The sequence below is a fragment of the Sesamum indicum genome, linkage group LG6 (assembly GCF_026168435.1).
Source record: "Sesamum indicum cultivar Baizhima isolate 11 linkage group LG6, ASM2616843v1, whole genome shotgun sequence".
Taxonomy (NCBI): Eukaryota; Viridiplantae; Streptophyta; class Magnoliopsida; order Lamiales; family Pedaliaceae; genus Sesamum; species Sesamum indicum.
This window is the reverse complement of record NC_142662.1, coordinates 967,287-987,234: the sequence shown is the minus strand read 5'-3', so window position 1 is coordinate 987,234 and position 19,948 is coordinate 967,287. Positions and strand designations below refer to the sequence as shown.

At 35.8% G+C, this 19,948-nt stretch overlaps 1 protein-coding gene across 2 annotated transcripts in view; it reads left to right on the top strand.

The window, feature by feature from the left end:
• The window catches only part of GSL10 (glucan synthase-like 10), a 29,789-nt gene that overhangs the window by 4,971 nt on the left and 4,870 nt on the right, over positions 1-19,948 (top strand). The window contains exons 8-44 of one of the 2 annotated variants that reach the window (XM_011084838.3): positions 756-845; positions 1,742-1,839; positions 1,963-2,080; positions 2,528-2,653; positions 2,848-2,924; positions 3,058-3,136; positions 4,212-4,334; positions 6,121-6,223; positions 6,331-6,454; positions 6,572-6,752; positions 6,852-6,904; positions 7,707-7,767; positions 7,881-7,962; positions 8,408-8,457; positions 8,571-8,657; positions 8,881-8,966; positions 9,095-9,119; positions 10,221-10,315; positions 10,409-10,490; positions 10,582-10,754; positions 10,845-10,965; positions 11,930-12,027; positions 12,104-12,194; positions 12,287-12,447; positions 12,533-12,642; positions 13,562-13,696; positions 14,461-14,529; positions 14,608-14,785; positions 15,091-15,205; positions 15,940-16,059; positions 16,868-16,983; positions 17,061-17,144; positions 17,224-17,336; positions 17,646-17,698; positions 17,770-17,946; positions 18,133-18,180; positions 18,783-18,941. In XM_011084838.3, the coding sequence (XP_011083140.1) occupies positions 756-845; positions 1,742-1,839; positions 1,963-2,080; positions 2,528-2,653; positions 2,848-2,924; positions 3,058-3,136; positions 4,212-4,334; positions 6,121-6,223; positions 6,331-6,454; positions 6,572-6,752; positions 6,852-6,904; positions 7,707-7,767; positions 7,881-7,962; positions 8,408-8,457; positions 8,571-8,657; positions 8,881-8,966; positions 9,095-9,119; positions 10,221-10,315; positions 10,409-10,490; positions 10,582-10,754; positions 10,845-10,965; positions 11,930-12,027; positions 12,104-12,194; positions 12,287-12,447; positions 12,533-12,642; positions 13,562-13,696; positions 14,461-14,529; positions 14,608-14,785; positions 15,091-15,205; positions 15,940-16,059; positions 16,868-16,983; positions 17,061-17,144; positions 17,224-17,336; positions 17,646-17,698; positions 17,770-17,946; positions 18,133-18,180; positions 18,783-18,941 (3,861 nt within the window). Of the gene's footprint in view, positions 1-755; positions 846-1,741; positions 1,840-1,962; positions 2,081-2,527; positions 2,654-2,847; positions 2,925-3,057; positions 3,137-4,211; positions 4,335-6,120; positions 6,224-6,330; positions 6,455-6,571; positions 6,753-6,851; positions 6,905-7,706; positions 7,768-7,880; positions 7,963-8,407; positions 8,458-8,570; positions 8,658-8,880; positions 8,967-9,094; positions 9,120-10,220; positions 10,316-10,408; positions 10,491-10,581; positions 10,755-10,844; positions 10,966-11,929; positions 12,028-12,103; positions 12,195-12,286; positions 12,448-12,532; positions 12,643-13,561; positions 13,697-14,460; positions 14,786-15,090; positions 15,206-15,939; positions 16,060-16,867; positions 16,984-17,060; positions 17,145-17,223; positions 17,337-17,645; positions 17,699-17,769; positions 17,947-18,132; positions 18,181-18,782; positions 18,942-19,948 lie in introns of both variants that reach the window. The other variant, XM_088881774.1, reaches the window with a different exon arrangement.

The window sequence follows — 19,948 nt, the reverse complement described above, 5'->3', positions numbered from 1 at the left end:
TGCTTATATTCCCATTTGCCCAATGCCTTGGTCTTCTAAATTGCTGGAACCAAGTGATAACCTCTCATAATTCTCATTACTTCAGTTCTGATGAGTGTTACTGGTATAATGTGCAACCATGTATAGTTTATCTGATATTATCTAACTTTTTACTTCAGAGAAAACTTTTAATTTGTGTATATGAATACTCGGATGACCTTGCTGAGCATTCTTGTTCTTGAGGAGTTGTTAAATTTTGTGGTCTAGTCTGAACGAGTCTCTGCCTGTCCTTTTAATTTCCGATATGCCATCTTGGAGTTTGAGTAATGCTATAGTCGACTGCTATATAATGACCCAAAGTAGTTCTGGATCAGAGGGAAAATCCAAAGAACGACCTACTATATTATCAAAGTTTATAACTACTCCATGCATCTAAATCTTTTTCCATAATTTGTATAAAATATTCAAGTCATAAAACAGACAAAGAAAGATGTACATTGAAGACCTAGTCATACAACATCTGAGCAATCCAACCACTTAGGCATACATGCCATTTGAAGAGTAATGTTACTTTGCAGTTGCAGTTGGTGCAAGGAATCTTTTTTCCAGCAATGTGGTTTCAAATAATGCATCATGGTGCATGCAGAGTTATTAAGTACTGAAAGAATACTATGTGTGTGCTACGGTGCTTCTTACAATCTATTTTAGTGTTATTGGTTGTTCAACCTTGGATTTCAAGTTCGGCCTTTTCCCCCTTCCTATGGTTGTTTTGGCAGAAAGGTAATGTTTCAAATCAGCGAGAGCATGTCGTTCACCTCCTTGCAAATGAACAAAGTCGGCTTCGTATTCCTGAGGAGCCTGAGCCGGTAGGTCTCACCTCTTGAAATGATTGTTTTGGAACTTGTGTGTTCTTATGGTTGTATTATGAATTTGGTAGTACTGTTTGGCAACATTTCAGTTATAAAAAAGGTAATGGTGCATGGAAATCTTCTTATTGCTTGCCTCATGTTGCTAAAGCCTAAAGGGATATAACTATGATTTTTTATTGGTTTGTGATATTTTAGTTTCCCTCACATTGGGATCTTGTGTAAATAGGGTAATTGACTCTAATTAGGGTAACCAAGGTTCTATTCTTTGTGTACTGGGTAGAGATAACTAGAACATTGCAGAAATTGTGCCTTCGGCTCTATGGTATGTGTGTCTCTGCAGAGGCTATTTATTTATTTATTGTTCATTTAGGACATTGTATGATGGTTCTTGATCCACACACTCGGGGCTAGGATATTTGGTCGGAATGATCTTTCTGGTACTTTTTCCTTCTTTTGAGGTGGTGGGAGGGGCTTCCAGACATGTATTGTTTGGCTGTGGATGGACACCACCATTTTCTAAATCCTTGTGAACTGTTGTGATTCCACATTTGTCAAGCAAGCTATTGGAAATTTTGAGATTAGCTGTGAGCTATCTGAGATATGAATCCTTTTATTTGACTTTCTTCAGCTTTCCTAGTTAAAAAATTTTCATCTGTAAACTAACCAAGAAAAGTAATTATGTTATGCTCGCAACCTTTATGCTTGATTAAAATGGCTCTACTCAGTTACATTTGCCTCCTTTTCTTCTTCTTTGCCTTCATGCAACATGAAAATAGTTAGTAAGTCTATCCATTATTTGTTTACTGCTGAGTGTGGTAACCTGATCTATATAACTTTAAGACCTCAAAGATCTTTTTAAATTTTATCTTTGAAGTGCTCATATTTTGCTCCAGATATTGGATGAGGCTGCTGTGCAGGGGGTATTTTTGAAGTCTCTTGACAACTATATCAAGTGGTGCAACTATTTGGGAATCTTACCTGTATGGAGCAAGTATGTTTACATCATCGAAATGTGTGATTTAGTTACACCAATAACTGGAACTGTGATATAAAATGACAGTTCTGATCAAATTGGTATTTCTCAGTTCTTTCTAATAGTCCCTTAATTTTGCAGTTTGGAGGCTGTAAGTAAAGAGAAGAAGTTGTTATTCATTTCGTTGTACTTCTTAATCTGGGGTGAAGCAGCAAATGTTCGATTTCTTCCGGAATGCTTATGCTACATATTTCATCATGTAGGTCTACTTGGCTATTTGTTACTGATGTAATTTCTGGTTGCTATGAGGTTCAGCCATGGTTTCAATAACTTGTTTTCGTTCAACATTATTCTGTTTTTTGCTTTGTACAAATTTGAAGCTGGACTGTTTCCAAGTTTTTCTTGCTTCTTCCTTTTCTTTTTGTATGTGGAGATAGAGGTCTAAGACTTGGGACAGAGAGATTTCTATGGTGTGAGGGTTAATGTGATATTATTTGTTGGTAGGCAAGAAATAACATTGTTGCTTCAATTTTCTGAACGTGGGAAATATGAGCTTAGTTTTATTATTATTCAACTTGTGGAGAAATAAATTTCTTGTGTTTTTTTTCCCTGTACTTAGCTTGTATTTGCTCCTATTGACCATGTTTTGGCAAAAGCTTGTAAGACCCCGACTTCCTGCTCTAAAACTATAAATGTAATTCAACAGATGGGAAGGGAATTGGAAGAAATACTGAGACAGCAGGTGGCACAGCCAGCTAGCAGTTGTGTTTCTGAGTCTGGTGTATCATTTATTGACCAAGTTATATGTCCTCTATACGATGTTATTGCCGCGGTATGTCAATATATTGAATTCCAATCCTCTTTCTTGATCTGGACATAAAGGCTTTCGTGAAAAAAAGAGCTGCTTAAAATTTGGGGCTTCGTAGTAAATAAATTGTGGAATTCATATTCTGGTATGATTTTCATCCTTTTGCAAAGAAAAAATCAACATACCTTACAGATAGACCTCTAATTTTTTATCTTAAGGAAGCTGGAAACAATAATAATGGGCGAGCACCTCATTCTGCCTGGAGAAATTATGATGATTTTAATGAATATTTTTGGTAAGCTTTTCTATTGGCAATTCTTAGATTAATTCTTTGTATTTTTTTTTTTTTTTTGTGTTATCTTCACTTTTGCAGTTCCATGGTTCATAAATTCTTATATTTGATTCAATAATCTTGTTTCATTTTTGAGGTCACTACATTGCTTTGAACTTAGTTGGCCTTGGCGTAAGAGTTCAAATTTTTTCCTAAAGCCAACACCGAGGTCAAAGGTACCTAATGTTCTTCTCCCATGTTTTTTCTGGATCTAGTGATATAGACTTGTTTGACAATAACTTCTCATTTAATAGGTACTTTCTTCTTATTGCATGTTGATTAGACTATCTTGTAGTTGTAGCCAAAGTTAAGGCTATGTTCGTGTAAAAATTTTCTGCATTTCAGATGAAACCTGAAGATACATATATAAATTATAATTGATACAAAAAATCACGCTTTTTCAATGTTCTTTCTTTTCTAATCTCTTTATCGAATATTAGACAATTCCTTATCATTCTATTCATACTACATAGATATATAACTCTCAATTATTATATGTATTATTATAGATACTAATGATCAGATTGTGTATTCCTGACCTCATGAATGGCTGTCCAGTTATTTATGGCACTGGTTTTCTCAATGACATGCTAATTCAATAAATAGACTTGCTTCAGAGAAGATTTCCGCTTGCAGGCTTACAGAATTAGTGTATTATTTCTTGCATTTCCAAGAGAGTCAATCTTAGTTATGTTTCTTTTATATTTGTCAATGCTACAGAATGTTGTACACAGTTCCGGCTCGAATGTCATAATCACTGTCCATGTTAATTATTTTATGGTTTTGAAGTCCTTCCAAGGAAGATTCAGTCTTCCTCTTGTTCCAGTCGGTTGTTGATAAGCTTTACCCATATAAAAGGGGAAAAAAAAAATAAAATAAAAGACGATGTGTTCAGTTTACAAGGTGCCTGTTCAATTCTGTATCTTCGATCTTGTTTGCAAACAAAACATTCACTTTTCTTTTTAATAATTAGTTTATGGATGTTATAGTCTAGTTAATCAGATGCTCCGTTTCTCAGATCACTCTTACTTTCTGTAATGATTCATTAGATGCACTTAGTTGCTTGTTATTGTTTGTAATCTCAATTGAAAGTGGTAGACAAGAAGTGCAAAAAAACTTGTTGGGCGTTAACAGCTATGATATCTAAACGACTAGTTCTGTATTTTCTTGTAATCAAATTGTTGTCACGAATTGATGGTCTAGCAACTTGAGTTGCTTGTTAATGAAAATTTTCTATTTCTTGTTCTCCAGAATGTTCTGAAGTCTACTGCAAGTAAACGTTGTGGGAAAACATCTTTTGTTGAACACCGGACGTTTCTTCATCTATATCACAGTTTTCATCGTCTGTGGATATTCCTCCTGTTGATATTTCAGGTTTGCATCTTATATCAAAGGCATATTTTGATGTATTCTACATGTCCTAAATTTGCACAGAATGCTTAATTATGTACGCTTTCAGAAAAAGTGAACCTAAATTATATGTTATGAGCTAAGGGACAATGTCAAGTTGTTCTCCACATGGACAATAAAAAAGCATGTAATAAGTTACCAGTTAAAAAAATATTCTGCGAATGTATTGGAAGGTCATGGGATACCGAAAAACTGGGATAGGACTAAGGCTTGTCTGGAGAAAGACGAACCTCACAGTGCACGTAACATGCACATACAGAAATTGGTTAATGAGGTTCTGGCTCTGCATCCATGTAACATGTAACATGCATTCATAGCACCATAATTCTTCATACCAAACCTAAAAGTTTTTGTAGAAATGCCTTTGAGAGTAGAAGGTGCTGTAAAGATCCTGAGTGTGAAATGACCTATTGATGATTCATCCCATGATTAAGGGGGAAAAAGAAAATGTTATTTCTTATTTAACTGGGTAAATGAAAAATATTTCATTTTTGTATATTTTCTATAAATTGTTTGTTCTTTTCCTATTTGTTCATATGTTCTATATCTTTCTCACGATTATGAGATTCAGTGATCCTCAGCTTGTTGCTTAACATAACATTTCTGTCGTTTAACATGACCTGTGAAGTCTCTTGTGGACACTATTAACGAGTGCAATCTAAGATTTTGATGAACCATACTATCATTGGAGAACGAGTTTCTGCATCCTCTCTTTTGGAGTAAGGAATATTTTCCATAGAATCGTTGTTCTTTGGCTAATTCTTAGATGATGTACACACATGTAGATAGCATTTTGTTATATCTAAAAAGCACTCGGTCAACGCGCGACAAACATTACCTTTTTGAGGAAGGGGACTCATTTTATCAGAATTAAGACAAGGGGCATATACCTATGTAGACCACTTTCCATTATGTACTGAAAGTAATAGTGTTCATGGTCTACTCTTTTTATTTTCAGTATGTGTTTGAAATGGAACTAATTTAATGGCAAAACCTTGAGAACATGTTTCATTATTTAATCTGTGCCATTGCTATGCGTGATTTATGTGACTTGATCTAAAATAAAGAATGCGAAAGGTGAATTATTTTCTTCTTTATCGATGTTGGAATGAATAAGGTTAATTTGAAATAACACAAAATTCAGTTGAAATTGCTGGCTTCTTGAGCAATACTCAGACTGTCACATGTTCTAGGATGTTAAATCCTGTTTCTTTGCTTGTGCTTCTGTGTACAACTTTCCAGTGGGAATCCCATTATTAAATTAAGACAGACGTTTTACCATTTTTAGTTTGTATTCTTCAAAATCACAAGTTTTGAGTCCTTTATATTTACTCTGTGTATTTAATTTCATATCCGGAATCACTTTATGATTGCATGTAGCTGATGCTTGAACTTGGTCCAACATCCTTTATGTTTGCAGTCCTTCAGTAGTTTCTTCTGCTGGGTTTTTTTGCCAGAAGTTCCAAGGTGGTTTATTCACCTCTGCATGTGTTTGGTGCAGAATCTGATTCTTTGTATGATTTGCGAGTTCAGTTCTTTATATTTTGATTTCCTAGGTGTGCAATTTGGAAACTTGTTATATCTTTTGCTTGTCACAATTCAAATTGCATATCCGTCGAAATTGCATATCTTCTACCCCTTCATGGAACTCACTTTTCACTCCCAAAGGAAAAAATATGCCCATAGTGTTTTCTCATTCTGTTGGGACAAGTCGGCTCGTCAATGCTTTAACGTTGTTTCTCTTCTTCAGGGACTTACTGTATTTGCCTTCAATAATGGCAATTTCAACTCCAAGACCATCAGAGAAGTTCTTAGTATCGGGCCAACATACTTTGTCATGAAATTCTTTCAGAGTAATATATTCTTGTGTTTTTGAGTTTTGTGGTTGTTCAATGTCTGTTAAACTAAATGCCAGTTTATTTGTTATGAATCCAATCTGAAAAAAATTTCTGGTTTTCAGGTGTGCTGGACATCATAATGATGTACGGGGCATACACTACCTCAAGGCGCCTAGCTGTCAGCAGAATTTTTCTCCGCTTCCTTACCTATAGTTTGTCTTCAGCTTTCATATGTTTCCTTTACGTGTATGTACATGCTAGTCTTTGCAATTCTTTCTTTTTTCCATTTTTTTTTCTTGGTCATGCTTCTGCTCCATGCTATAACGGAACTTTTGATTCTAGCTTTACTTTTTGTAATGTCAGGAAAGCTCTTCAAGACAACAGTAACCCTTCCGTTATCTATAAAATCTACGTCATAATTCTTTCCATCTATGCGGGTGCGAAGTTTTGCTTGGGTTTCTTATTGCGCATACCTGCCTTTCACCGTCTTTCAAATCGGTGTGATAGTTGGCCTCTGATTCGTTTTATGAAGTGGATGCACCAGGTTTCTATATTGCTATGTATTTGCATTGATTGAAGAATTTTACTTGCTTTTATTAAAATAATGTTTGTTGTTTATTAACTTGTAATTCATGTGCTTTAGGAACATTACTATGTTGGGCGGGGCATGTATGAAAGAGCTTCAGATTTCATGAAGTAATCAGCAGATCTCATTTCACATTTTGAGAATTTCGCCCCTCTCCTTTTCTTTTGCTTATTTTATATCTGTGATCTTGTGGCTGTCCTTTTCCTCCATCTTCTTTTCTCTAATAGGGATAATCCATTCATGGAGAAAAAGCACCCTTTTCATTTTTATTTTTGCAAGGCAGAACATAGCCTGTATAAGTTTGCAGTTGGCTAAATGCTAGTTTGGATACCTAGAAAGTTAATTTTACTTTTCTTCCATTTCATTCCAATTGCAGGGAAGTTTTATATATATATATTGTCTCCACAAGTTTTCTCATAGGGATTGACTTTCCCACAGAAGTCATTCTGTGCAGTCATACAGGTTATATGCAGGAGGCACAGAAATGTTAAATTTTGCTTGGCACTGTATTTCTTTTAAAGAAAGTCCAGGTTTTCTTAAATAAAATTACCTGTTATTTATTTTCCAATAAATAGTGAATGTGTCGTATTTTATCATACTAGTATTTTTTTATTGAAATAGTGAAACTGGATAACTTCCATTATGAGAACAAGAATTCTTCTACCACCACTTTTCTCCAATGAATCGAGGTACCAGTAATACAACGTAGTACAACTTAAACATCAGAAGAAATTCTTAAGAAACTAGTATCTAGCAAAATGGTATCTGTAATACTTAGTTGTGTAAAGTGAAAGTTTCAACTTGTCACTGTAAGAGTTACTAGTATAGAGGTTAAATTCACTGATGAGAAGGTTGAATACTCTCTGATTCTGATGGAAATTGTAACTTCCTTGTTTTTGTCATGTGCCACAGATATATGGTCTTTTGGCTTGTTGTGCTCGGAGCGAAATTTTCTTTCGCTTATTTCCTACTGGTAAGTTTTGACTTTTCTCTATCAATTATATTTGCACACTGCTTACTACTGCCTTGTGTGAGATGAGCTGATTAGGTATTTATTTCCATATGCTTTTGTGTTGGATGTTGCAGATTAGGCCCTTGGTGTCACCGACAACGCTAATAGTTGACATGGATATCCGGCAATACTCTTGGCATGACCTTGTGTCAAAAAGTAAGCTTCAGTTGTATTAGCACCACTGCATTGGGCATTGGCCTTCATTGGGTTATATTTTCACACTTATTAATGTTGAATGATTTTCTGTGTTTTAGTGGGGTAGGACCTTGAACTTGATGCTACTTAGGTATATCACCTTTAGTTAAGGTGGAACAAACTTAATTTTGTGACTTAAAAATGTTTTGGTCATCCTATCTTCTATGTGACATTTTGTTTAGAAAGAAATGTGTTTGGTTTTGCTGGTTATGTTCACTGTTAATGTTTCTTGGACAGAAGATCTCATCTTTTCTTGTGTTTTTGAGTTATTGAGTGTTCACCTTCTCCGATTACGGTGTTCAGTGGCATCTATATGTAACTGATCTTAATTTAATATGGTAAAATAATTTTTTTCCATCCTTGTGCTTTGCATTTTCATTGATAAATTGCTATTTCTCACCTGTAGATAACTATAATGCTTTGACGGTAGTAAGCTTGTGGGCGCCTGTTCTGGCTGTAAGCATGCTTCCTTTTCTCTTTTGATTGTTGACTCTTCCATTTATACACACATACACACACAGAGAGATCCAATTAATAGTTTTTCTTGTTCTCCCGTCACCGTGCTGCAGATTTATCTCTTGGATATCCATCTGTTCTACACTGTTATATCTGCTATATGGGGTTTCCTGCTGGGTGCCAGAGATCGTCTTGGAGAGGTAACGTATCTTATTGTGCGCTACAATTGTTTGACTTTCCCTGAAAATTTTCTAAGCATTTTCCATCAGGACTGTATGCTTGCATATTTACATTGTTCTATGCATGGAATGCTTATGCACATTTCTTGATGTATTTACTTTTTTCAACTATTTTAATGGATGAGTTCCTTTTTGTACACCACATTTGAACTCCTCAATGATCAAACTTTTTCCTTGATTTCAGATTAGGTCTCTGGATGCTGTTCATCAACTTTTTGAGAAGTTTCCCACGGCTTTCATGAATACCCTGCATGTACCACTTCCTAACAGGTTCTCTCGTTCAGCTTGAATTTTCTCATCTGAGTAACAGAACAGTAAAAATAATCCAATTGAAGGACTTCAAGTACTACTTGTAAGTTGCTTTATTAGTGGAATTAAATAAAAGCTTTCTTTTGCAGGGATTCTATGCAGTCATCTGGTCAGGTTAGTTTGATGCTCTTCATGAAAAGCTAGTGTCCTGTTTCATATTACTCTCTAGATGGATGTAAGGAAAACCAAAAAATAGACCAAAATGAACATCACAGATGACTGTCTCCACCATCGTAGACTAATCTGTTGTGTTTTGGATTGACGAATGTGGACATGGGGAAGGAATTTTGCTTGAATAATTTCAAATCCCTGGATATCACATTCAGTAGGATTAAATTCTTAGATGGAAAACAGAAATATTTTGCTAATGATTCAGAAATCTTTGATTGTTACTTGTAGAGAAACTTTATAGTATATCTTGGGATTCTTGACCATGTATAGCAATCATCTGTTCTCGCCTCATTAGGTTCTAAGGTGGAGTATCATGAGCAAAATTTCTTATTTTATCAGTGGCTGTCTATGGCCACCATGGAGCTGCACACTTGCCAATAATAATTGTCTTTTGTATCATGGGTATGCATTTTAAATATTTATGAGGCTACTACATAAATCCATTGCTGCTGTGGAATCCAAATCCGTAACAAAATACATCCTTGCTGCCAATATTAATTAACAAAAGGCCAAGTCTGTTTCAGTGTGCATAGAGTACATGGTCTATTGTTTTCTCTGTGTTCTTTCTGTAGCTTGATTTGGATTTATGTCTCATTCATGCTTGCTGTGTGTAGATAACAGATCCGTTTAACCTTCTACTGATGAGGAAAAGCTTCTCAAAAGTAGACCAATCTCAACTTCCTTGGTATATAAAGACTAGAAAGCACTGAATCAAGGATCCTCCATTTAGTTTCTGGAAGTTGAACATAAGCTGATCTAAAATCAACTTTAGAACATAAAGACAACAATGTTAAAGACGAATAGGATCTGGTTTGCTTACATATTATCCGGTGGTGAAAGCAAATGAAGTGTTTATTCACAGCTCAAATGAATTATAAGATTGTCCAAAAATGGTTGACTTTTAGAATTCTGTGTATGTTGAATTAGAAGTGCATGTTCTAGGAATGTGATTTTTGTCTGATTTCATTTTTTCCTATTGTCGATCATCTTAGGTTATACAATTAAGTTATATTCTATGAAATTATTATTTTTGTCTTAATGAAGGCCGTGGAAAAGAAAAAGATTGATGCTGCTCGCTTTGCTCCATTTTGGAATGAGATCATAAAGAATCTGAGGGAGGAAGATTATGTTAACGATTTGTGAGTTAGTTATTGCTGTTGTGTCATTTGTTACTGGACAATTATTTTATGCTGCTTATTTTAAATGTTGCACTGATTGTGTCTGATGCCTAGGGAAATGGAGTTGCTTCAAATGCCTAAAAATACCGGGAGTCTTCCCCTTGTACAGTGGCCACTTTTTCTTCTAGCTAGCAAGGTTTGTCAGTGTCTTTGATCTTCTTCATCTATATGCCTTTTGGGTTTATCTGATGTATCTGTTGCTGTGTACTTCCTTCCAAATGGTGTAGATATTCCTTGCAAAAGATATTGCTGCAGAGAGTAGAGACTCGCAAGAAGAGCTCTGGGACAGAATTTCAAGGGATGACTACATGAGATATGCTGTTGAGGAGTGCTTTTATAGTGTCAGATTTATCCTTACAGAAATATTGGATGATGAAGGAAATAATGAAGGAAAAAAATGGTGAGTTCATCTACTATTTAGATTTCTTTGCAGCTGCTCCTCTCAGATGTCATCATGTAATCATTGTAATGCGTCTTGCAAACATGTCAGGGTCGAAAGAATATATGAAGACATCCAAGGGAGCATAGCGAAGAGGAGTATTCATGTGGACTTGCAGCTGAACAAACTTTCGCTTGTCATTCAGAAAGTTACTGCACTCCTGGGAATATTGGTTCGTTCTAAATTAATTTGACCTTGCTTCTGCATCTTGTGAATTTGCTGCTATTCAGATATGGCCATTGAGTGAGCTGGTTTTATTATCTTTCTAGTTTGACTTACCTGACATGTTCTGTATGCTTTTACTTAAGTTTAACTTTTGGTTTCTGAGTCAAAACATGCCTTCATTTTGTTTATGGTTGATTGGTTTCAATATCATTTTGATTTATGTTTTTTTTAGGACTAGAAAGGAAACTACAGTATGAGGTCAGTACTGTTCATAATTTGAAGCCAACTTAGAACCCATTCACTGTTCGCAATTTACTGGTTGGAGAACACTACCTAATGTTGCAGGGTGGAATGTTAATGACTGGAAGCATAAGAGGAAATTAAATATGTAGGAATTTCGTGGTGATTATTAGTGCTCACACATCATTGGTTTTGTGAGTCCTAAACATCCCTTTATCACTTATATCAGAATTTCCTGAACTTCTGTAATTGTTTTTGTATGCTATTCAATTGCTTACTGCTTATGCTTCCATATAATTACAACTGACTGGTGGTGTGAGGATGTTTATCATGGAGGAGTCTTACGTCCTGTGAACAATTCTCTATTTGTTGATGCATTGGTAGGAATCTAATTGCAAAAGATAGTTTTAGATTAGTTGACCTTATTACTGCAGAATAAGATATATAGTTAGTTGGAGGGTTAATGCTTTTACCTACAAACTGCCTTAAAAGCTCCGGAATCATTTAGCTGAAGATCTAATTTATTTTCTGACGTGGTACTAAGTTGGAAATTTAGGGCAAGTTTTGTTTGCAACCGTCTGGTATCTGCTTTCTTTGCTTTTGAGATGCATTGTTTTATGATTAAACGTGAAGTGTTATATACAATATATGCCCTTATTTCCGGCGACTGGAAAGAATTTTATTGGAGATTCCATCTTCAACTAGCTTGAATGGCTGTTATCTCTGTGCAGAAAAAGGATAAAACACCTGACCTTCAAACTGGTGCTGTGAAAGCTATTTTAGATCTTTATGATGTTATGCGAATGGATGTGCTATCTATCAACATGAGGTTTGTGTAAATGGTTACCATTTCCTTTGCCTTGCCTCCTTGAAATTCTATCTCGAGCATATTCAATCATGTGTAGGGATAATTATGACACTTGGAATATGCTAGCAAAGGCAAGGACAGAAGGTCGTCTCTTTCAAAAGTTGAAGTGGCCTAATGATGCAGAGTTGGTATGCTTTTTACATCTATATATCTTTGCTTATTTGTCTGTCTACCAGATCATGTATTTGAGCAAGAGCTTAACTGCATTAAAATGGTCTAGAAAGCACAAGTCAGTAGATTGTATTCACTCCTTACGATCAAAGATTCTGCTGCAAATATTCCGAAGAATCTTGAGGCTAGAAGGCGGCTAGAGTTTTTCACTAATTCCCTTTTTATGGAGATGCCAGCAGCTAAGCCCATCAGGGAGATGCTGTCTTTTAGGTATTAAAGTATTTGTGTTGTCTGAATTTAACTGTACATTATATTAAAATTGAATATTATTTTATAGTCCTTGTCATTTGTGCAGCGTGTTCACTCCATATTACTCCGAGATTGTGCTTTATAGCATGTCTGAACTCCTTAAGAAAAATGAGGATGGCATTACAACTTTGTTTTACCTTCAAAAGATATATCCAGGTAGCCTGAGTTTTATTTTGAATGATGCCGCTGCTCAACTTTTCATCTTTAAGGTTTCCGAATGTATTTATGTTCTGATTGAACAAAATTTTCTTTTCTCAACTCTTGATTTTATTGTTTGCAAATAGTATTGTAGTTACAGAAATGTCACATGAATTTATATTTCTGGTATTTATGGCTGTCTATTACCAATGTGTATTTTAGCATGTTCGGATGATGTCCATTCAAAACTTCTATGTTTGTTATGTGTCCTAATGTGGAACTTTGCTTTTTCCTGGTTCTGGCTCTGGTTATGGTGGTGACAGCCTTGCCCTTTCTTTTTATGCTTGTTTCTCAACAGAAATTAGGTCTTTATGATATTACTTTGATTTTTCTTTACCTTATGGAACATGGATTAAGGTTGTATTTTCTATAATCTTATGTACTTGTCATATTTGCCTGCCTTTGCAACTTATGTCATGTCACTTCCTTTTATCAGTTCTTTTTTATCCCTAGAAGATATTGCAAAAACTTTGTTGGCATCTGTTGTTTGATCATGTACCCTCTGATTCTTCCCTACCAGCCTGACTTCGCAGTTGTGGTTTGCCCCCTAACCAGCTAAATATTTAATTGCCATTTTTTAATCCACTGACTACTCTTTCTTTTTAGATTTACTTTCTAACTTTTTTCTGTGGGCATGCTCACCTGTGCACGTATTCTATTGATGGGATACCTTGATTCGATTGAATAGGTAATGTCTGCTTGTAATTTTTAAGTGCAACTATAACAAAAATACAATTTGCGGTGTCTTGTTATGGGCTGGTGCTTCCATTTTCTCATTTATTCTTGTCCCAAATTGTTGGACTTTGTATAACTATATAGCCCAAGATCTTCATGCTTATGATTTGATATATTGAAGATATTTGTCCTTTGATTACAGATGAATGGAAAAATTTCCTTGCTAGGATTGGACGTGATGAGAACTCATCAGAGTTGGAACTTAGTGATAATCCTAATCACATCCTTGAACTACGGTTTTGGGCTTCTTATCGAGGACAAACGTTGGCTCGGACAGGTGAATCTTCTCCAAATTGTTCTGCATGCTTCTTTTTCATTTTTCTGGCTTAATATCACATGATGTTTTATCTGCTGGTAGTACTGATAATCGCAGCCCAGTTTCTTTTAGTTGGTTTTTTCAGTAAGATTTTATACGATTCTAGGTATGGAGTAAGGACTCTTTGGTCGAGTAAAGTTGTTTGTAACTTTTCCTCAGTTGCAAAGTTCTGACTTTGATGTACAAGAACTGTGCCTGTATGTGACCATATAATTTATTTCTAAGTCATAACATGCACTCTCATTCCTAAAAGATTCGTATTACAACATCTCTTGTTAATCCCATCATTTGATCCTGAGCTTGGGCATCTGTGGTACTGGTAGAAAGGATGATTTTGTTGTAGCATGTTCTTAACCTGTATACAAAAGAAACATCGAATGCTGCTGAAGTTGCCAAATTTTTGGTGGCGATATGAGTATTGATTTATACTTCTGTTTGGTGGCACGTGCATGCGTGCAGTGGGGCTGTGGAAGGTTTGCTGTGTATTGTATGTTGTTTCTCTGGCACGAACTGGAAGTCAGTCACAACAATCTCAGATGAACACTTAGTTTCTGTAACTTGGTCCTATATGGTTGTAATAAGGCCAGGAGTAATCATACTATGGTTCTACTGATGTTTTCTCAGCACCTAACTTTTCATGCTTGTAAAGTATATAGTTTATGCATCCATTTTTTTCCGTCTTCCGTTTCTGGTCCCTGTTTACCCATTACCTTACTTGGAAGCAGTTCGGGGAATGATGTACTACAGGAAAGCGCTAATGCTTCAAGCTTATCTGGAACGGATGTCAGCTGGAGGTTTGCATTTTCAAATTACTACAGCATCTTATCATATTTTCTTTTCTGTCTATTCTGACAAGTCATGGTTAATTTCAGATATGGAAGCTGGTATCGTTGGAAATGAATCAACTGATATTCAAAGTTTTGAGTTGTCTCCAGAAGCGAGAGCTCAAGCAGATTTAAAGTTTACATATGTTGTAACATGTCAGATATATGGAAAGCAGAAAGAAGAACATAAGCCTGAAGCTGCAGATATTGCTCTGTTAATGCAAAGGTTTCGAGTTTTCCATTTCAATTGTATCGATATTTAAACTCCTGTGTCTCAATGGTGTACATATCGTTTCTGTTTACCACAAAATTTTTGGGATAATTATAACTTTATCAGAATATTACCTTTTCAGAAAATTTTTGGACTATAGTAGATAAATTATCTATGTATTTAGCACTAAATCTGCCAGTTTGGTAGTGAAATGTGATCCAAGACATTCAGTTTGACATTGAAACTATTGTATGGATGTCAAATTCTGTAGTTCCTTCAACTGATAAGTTTTTTCATCATTCTTTAAATTCTTCAAATAGAAATGAGGCTCTCCGAGTTGCTTTCATCGACGTGGTTGAAACTCTAAAGGATGGGAAAGTGCACACAGAGTATTTCTCGAAACTTGTGAAGGCTGATATCAATGGAAAAGACAAGGTCTGTATTTTCCCTTCTGGTTTTGTCAAATTCCGTTAGAAATGCTTGGTTTACGTTTGGGGGTAAAATCATCACTACTTTTTCTTTTCCCTATTCTTAATCAAACTTATGACCAATATCTGTATTTTCAGAAAGAAGCATTAATCGGTAGCTTCAGTTTCTATTGTTGTAAGATATACAAAATCATAGAATGATGTCAACTAAACTGTCCAGCGCCCACACACAACCACCAAACAGAGAAAAAAAGGGGAAAAAAAGAAGCACCTTGGACTTGCTTCTAGAAACTTGGATTCTTATGTGCGCCTGGTCTTTCGTCTGGAAGGAGTTAATTATCTAATTTTATTTCATGTGCTTTCAACTCACTCTATCAAGATGAGGCTTGCTGTCCTTTTGAATTTTGTGGTGTTCATTCTCTGCATAAGTCAGCTTTTCTCTTTCTTATCTGTTTGAACTAAGTAATCTCAACAGAAAATGCATGTGTTTGCACGTTGTCTGGGTTGCCTATCTTTGTGCTCTTTACTTTTTAGCTTCCATTTTCACCGAATATGATGGGATGAAATAAAGAGGTTCTTTGTGTTCCTTTCAATATTGAGAGGACTGGTTCATGTATGCTTTGTGTTATCATCAAACGTTGCAACTGTATCTTTGTATGGCTTGTCTAATATCCCAGCATGTGGCTGTCATTTTAAGTTGGTGTGTAACAAGTACTGAAAATCAATCTAAATAAATTGCAGGAGATATACTCAATAAAGCTTCCAGGGAACCCTAAACTTGGTGAAGGAAAACCTGAAAATCAAAATCATGCTGTGGTCTTCACTCGTGGTAATGCTGTGCAGACAATTGACATGAATCAGGTTCGTTTCTAGTGCTGAGTTACAGATTGTCATCACCATACTGTATTTCTGTATCACGTGGCTCAAAATGAAGTTCTCTGTCAATATGGTGCTGTTGAACTTCTAAAGTTATGGATGTGGACTCCTAACTATGATGAACATGATAATGAGTATAAATACTGCACTTGATTTTCAGTTTCTAGGTAATCTGATGATGCAGAGATATTTCTGCTGCTTACAGCTCTTCCTTCAACTAGGTTCAAGCTTCGAGCTTTACCTTGTTCTCAGACTTCTTCCTTTTTCAAGGATGATTTTATTGTCTCCTAGCACATGATTTGTTGATGTGTTTGTTTGTTTGAAAGAGCAAGAGATAAACCTGAGGAAATGTAGTGATGTTATAATCTCATTCTCTTGAGTTGTGGTAACTTCACTAACCCCAGTTTTGAAACAATTTGAACTTTCCAACATTTTAGCCTCCTATTTGTGCTCTGCCCATTGTTCAAAAAGCATGTCATGTTTGCTATTGCTCTATGTTCCGACAGAACAAATTGCTTTACCTTTCTATGGTATACTCCTGTAAACTTTCTGCTTATTTCCTGTCATAGCAGAAACACAACCATTATGTATCAGATGAGGATGACTCTAGATGTTTAAAATCATGGGAGTCTACATTTGTATAAGAAGTTCGCCTTATACAGGAGATTATAAATGTTTGTATATGATGGATGCTATGCAAATTAGTTATGTGGATTTCCTTTTTTGTCTCCCCATGCATCAAAACTCTAATTTCTGTTTACATTTTCACGCGAGCTGATACTTCTGCACTCAGGATAATTATTTTGAGGAAGCACTGAAGATGAGAAATCTGCTCGAAGAGTTCCACAGTGATCATGGATTACGTCCCCCTACCATTCTTGGTGTCCGGGAGCATGTATTTACTGGAAGGTGTTTTTCAAGTGATGTATATGCAGTTTTTAATATCTCTATGCTGCTGAAATCTAACTTCTTAGCTACTAATGCAGTGTATCGTCTTTGGCTTCCTTCATGTCAAATCAAGAAACTAGTTTTGTCACACTTGGTCAACGTGTTCTGGCAAATCCTTTGAAGTGAGTTTTGCTTGCCATGCAAGATGTCCTTGTTCAAGATATACACATTGTTAATACTGATGTTTTGGTCATTGTCAAGGTGTCGTATGCATTATGGGCATCCAGATGTTTTTGATAGAGTTTTCCATATCACGAGGGGTGGGATCAGCAAGGCATCTCGTGTAATTAACATCAGTGAGGACATCTATTCAGGTATTATTCTTGATAAACCTGATTTGTGTAGTTTCATTCCCTTTATTTGGAACCTATATATTGGTTTGAACAGGCTTGAAGACATAAAAGGTAAATCAGCTTTATTAAATATATTGGTGAGTGGGAAGAAAACAGAAATGCTATTTTATGTGCCATCAGGACTTTCTAATTTCATCAACTTTAAATGTCACGCCATATGCGAAATTCCATGCCTGCTCATCTTAGGGCTTTTCCTAGTTTGCTGATTTTAGACAAAGTTAAAGCATATTAGTTGTGTAATGCCCGTAATCTTGAGGGGGAACATTGCAGGTTTCAATTCAACATTACGCCAAGGAAATGTGACCCACCATGAATACATTCAGGTATACTTTAGCATCCCTTGTGTTTATATCTATGGGTGGAATCTGATAAGTGATAACTGAAATTTGCCCAGGTTGGCAAAGGGAGGGATGTTGGGCTCAATCAAATCGCCCTTTTTGAGGGCAAAGTTGCTGGAGGCAATGGTGAACAAGTTCTTAGCAGGGATGTCTACAGGCTTGGACAGCTCTTTGATTTTTTCAGGATGCTTTCATTCTACTTCACAACTGTCGGATACTATTTCTGTACCATGGTTAGCTATCATGTCATAGAAAATAATATCCTGCTTTCTTGTTTTATGTAATATGTTTTGTGCCTGTGGCTCAATTTGGTTGAGAAATGCATAAGCTTTTTTGTCTGTTTGTTCTGTAGTTGTTCAAATTCCATGTTGCCATGAGTTATGGGAACTTTTAACAAATTCCATTAAATCTATATGCAGTTGACTGTGCTGACTGTGTATGCTTTTCTCTATGGGAGGGTGTATTTGGTAAGTTCATGACCTAATACTCTGAGATAATTCAATTTCTTTTGTTCTACATTTTGATCTCAATTCTAATAAGCATCTATGCTGGTGTCCACTTGGTACTAGTGTTGCGAAATTGTCTATTTAGTGTCATTGTAATCCTTCCCTTTTTGTATCGTGAAGAACTGGGGATAGAAAAGAATTAGTTTATGCCTTCTCCTTGTTTGGCATTGTGAAGGTAAGAAGGGCAAGGAGATTCATGTCTATTTTTATTCTTCATCCAAGTCCTTCTGTTAGAGGGATTGAGGATCAACCATGTTGGCAGGTTGCCTCTCCCAGCATCTTCTCCATCCCCTTCTATCTTTCCTTCCTATCAAATAATCAAACAAAACAAGGCATCTGTACCCCTCCTCCAACCCTTGCCCGCCCCTCCTCCAATCTCCCCAACCCCTCCTAACCCAGCATTCCCTTAAACAAAAATGGATACTGCTTTTGATATCTTCGGGTCTGCTGATTTCTAAGATAATATTTTACTGGGCAAAGTATTTACTCTTTTTAGCCTGCATCAGTAGTCACTGAATTCTTAAAGCAAGTCACTTCTAATGTTGGAATTTACCTTTTTCAAGGCATTATCTGGTGTTGGTGAAACCATACAAGACAGAGCAGATATATTACAGAATACTGCTCTTGATGCGGCACTAAATGCACAGTTCCTGTTCCAGATTGGTGTCTTTACAGCAGTGCCAATGGTTTTAGGCTTCATCTTAGAACAGGGCTTTCTGAGGGTAAGCGTCTTACTGATCTTCTTCATTTGCATTTGTAATAATGGTTTCCAAGGTAATATTGACAGTTTAATTCGATAATTTGTGTCCTCTATGATATTGACTGTTAATGTTTGCAAGAGCCATTGAAGAGTTGTGTTTCAATGCAACTATGCGGTTATGGTTTTGCATGACTATACATGTTCTAAAATCTGTAGAAGGTTTTTGCATATTATTATCTGCTTTTCTTTCTTGCTTTTTGGTGTCCGTACATGTTATAGAGACTTCACTCATCAACATGGATTTATTAGAAGCTTTATATAGGTGCAACATATCGGGTTCAACAAGATTTTACGGACCCAATACATGGATTGAAGCATGTTAAACTATAAAAATTAGCTGGGGCATATCTAACCCACCACCGGTTATTTTTCTTCTCTGAAAAATGTACTTGATCGTGAAAGTATGAGCAAATATTTTGGTGGTCTACTAAGATGAGGAGGGAGGATAATCACTAAACTTCCATTTTTAGGTCATATATCTTAAAATTTTGTTTTACACTGATTTTGTAAGGATTCGGACTATGGGTTTTGAACCACATTGCCAACTGTACAGGGTTGAATGAACTATGCTAATTAGTTAAAGGGGGACTAAAATGACACAAAGTTAGATTCTTGAATCATGAAATGCGTGGTCTCGATATTAGTCATTTAGTTGAAAGTATTGCTGATAAATGACGGTTTTTGAATTAGTAGACATGTCAGTGATGTTGAGTTTACCATTCTTTACATTTTGTCAATCTATGTTTTCCTATTCACATATTACTCTTGGACTTTTTTCCACCTGTTTCTTGTGCCATGCTAGATTATTGGCTGAAAAATCCACTGCTATCGATTTCATTGAATTGCTTTTAGAGTACAGGGGGGATATTGTCATCCAGTACCAATAGGAAAAAACTGAGATTAAGAAGATTTGGCCACAAAAGAGATGTGATTGGAAGAAAGATCAATAAAAGTATTTTGTAATATAAG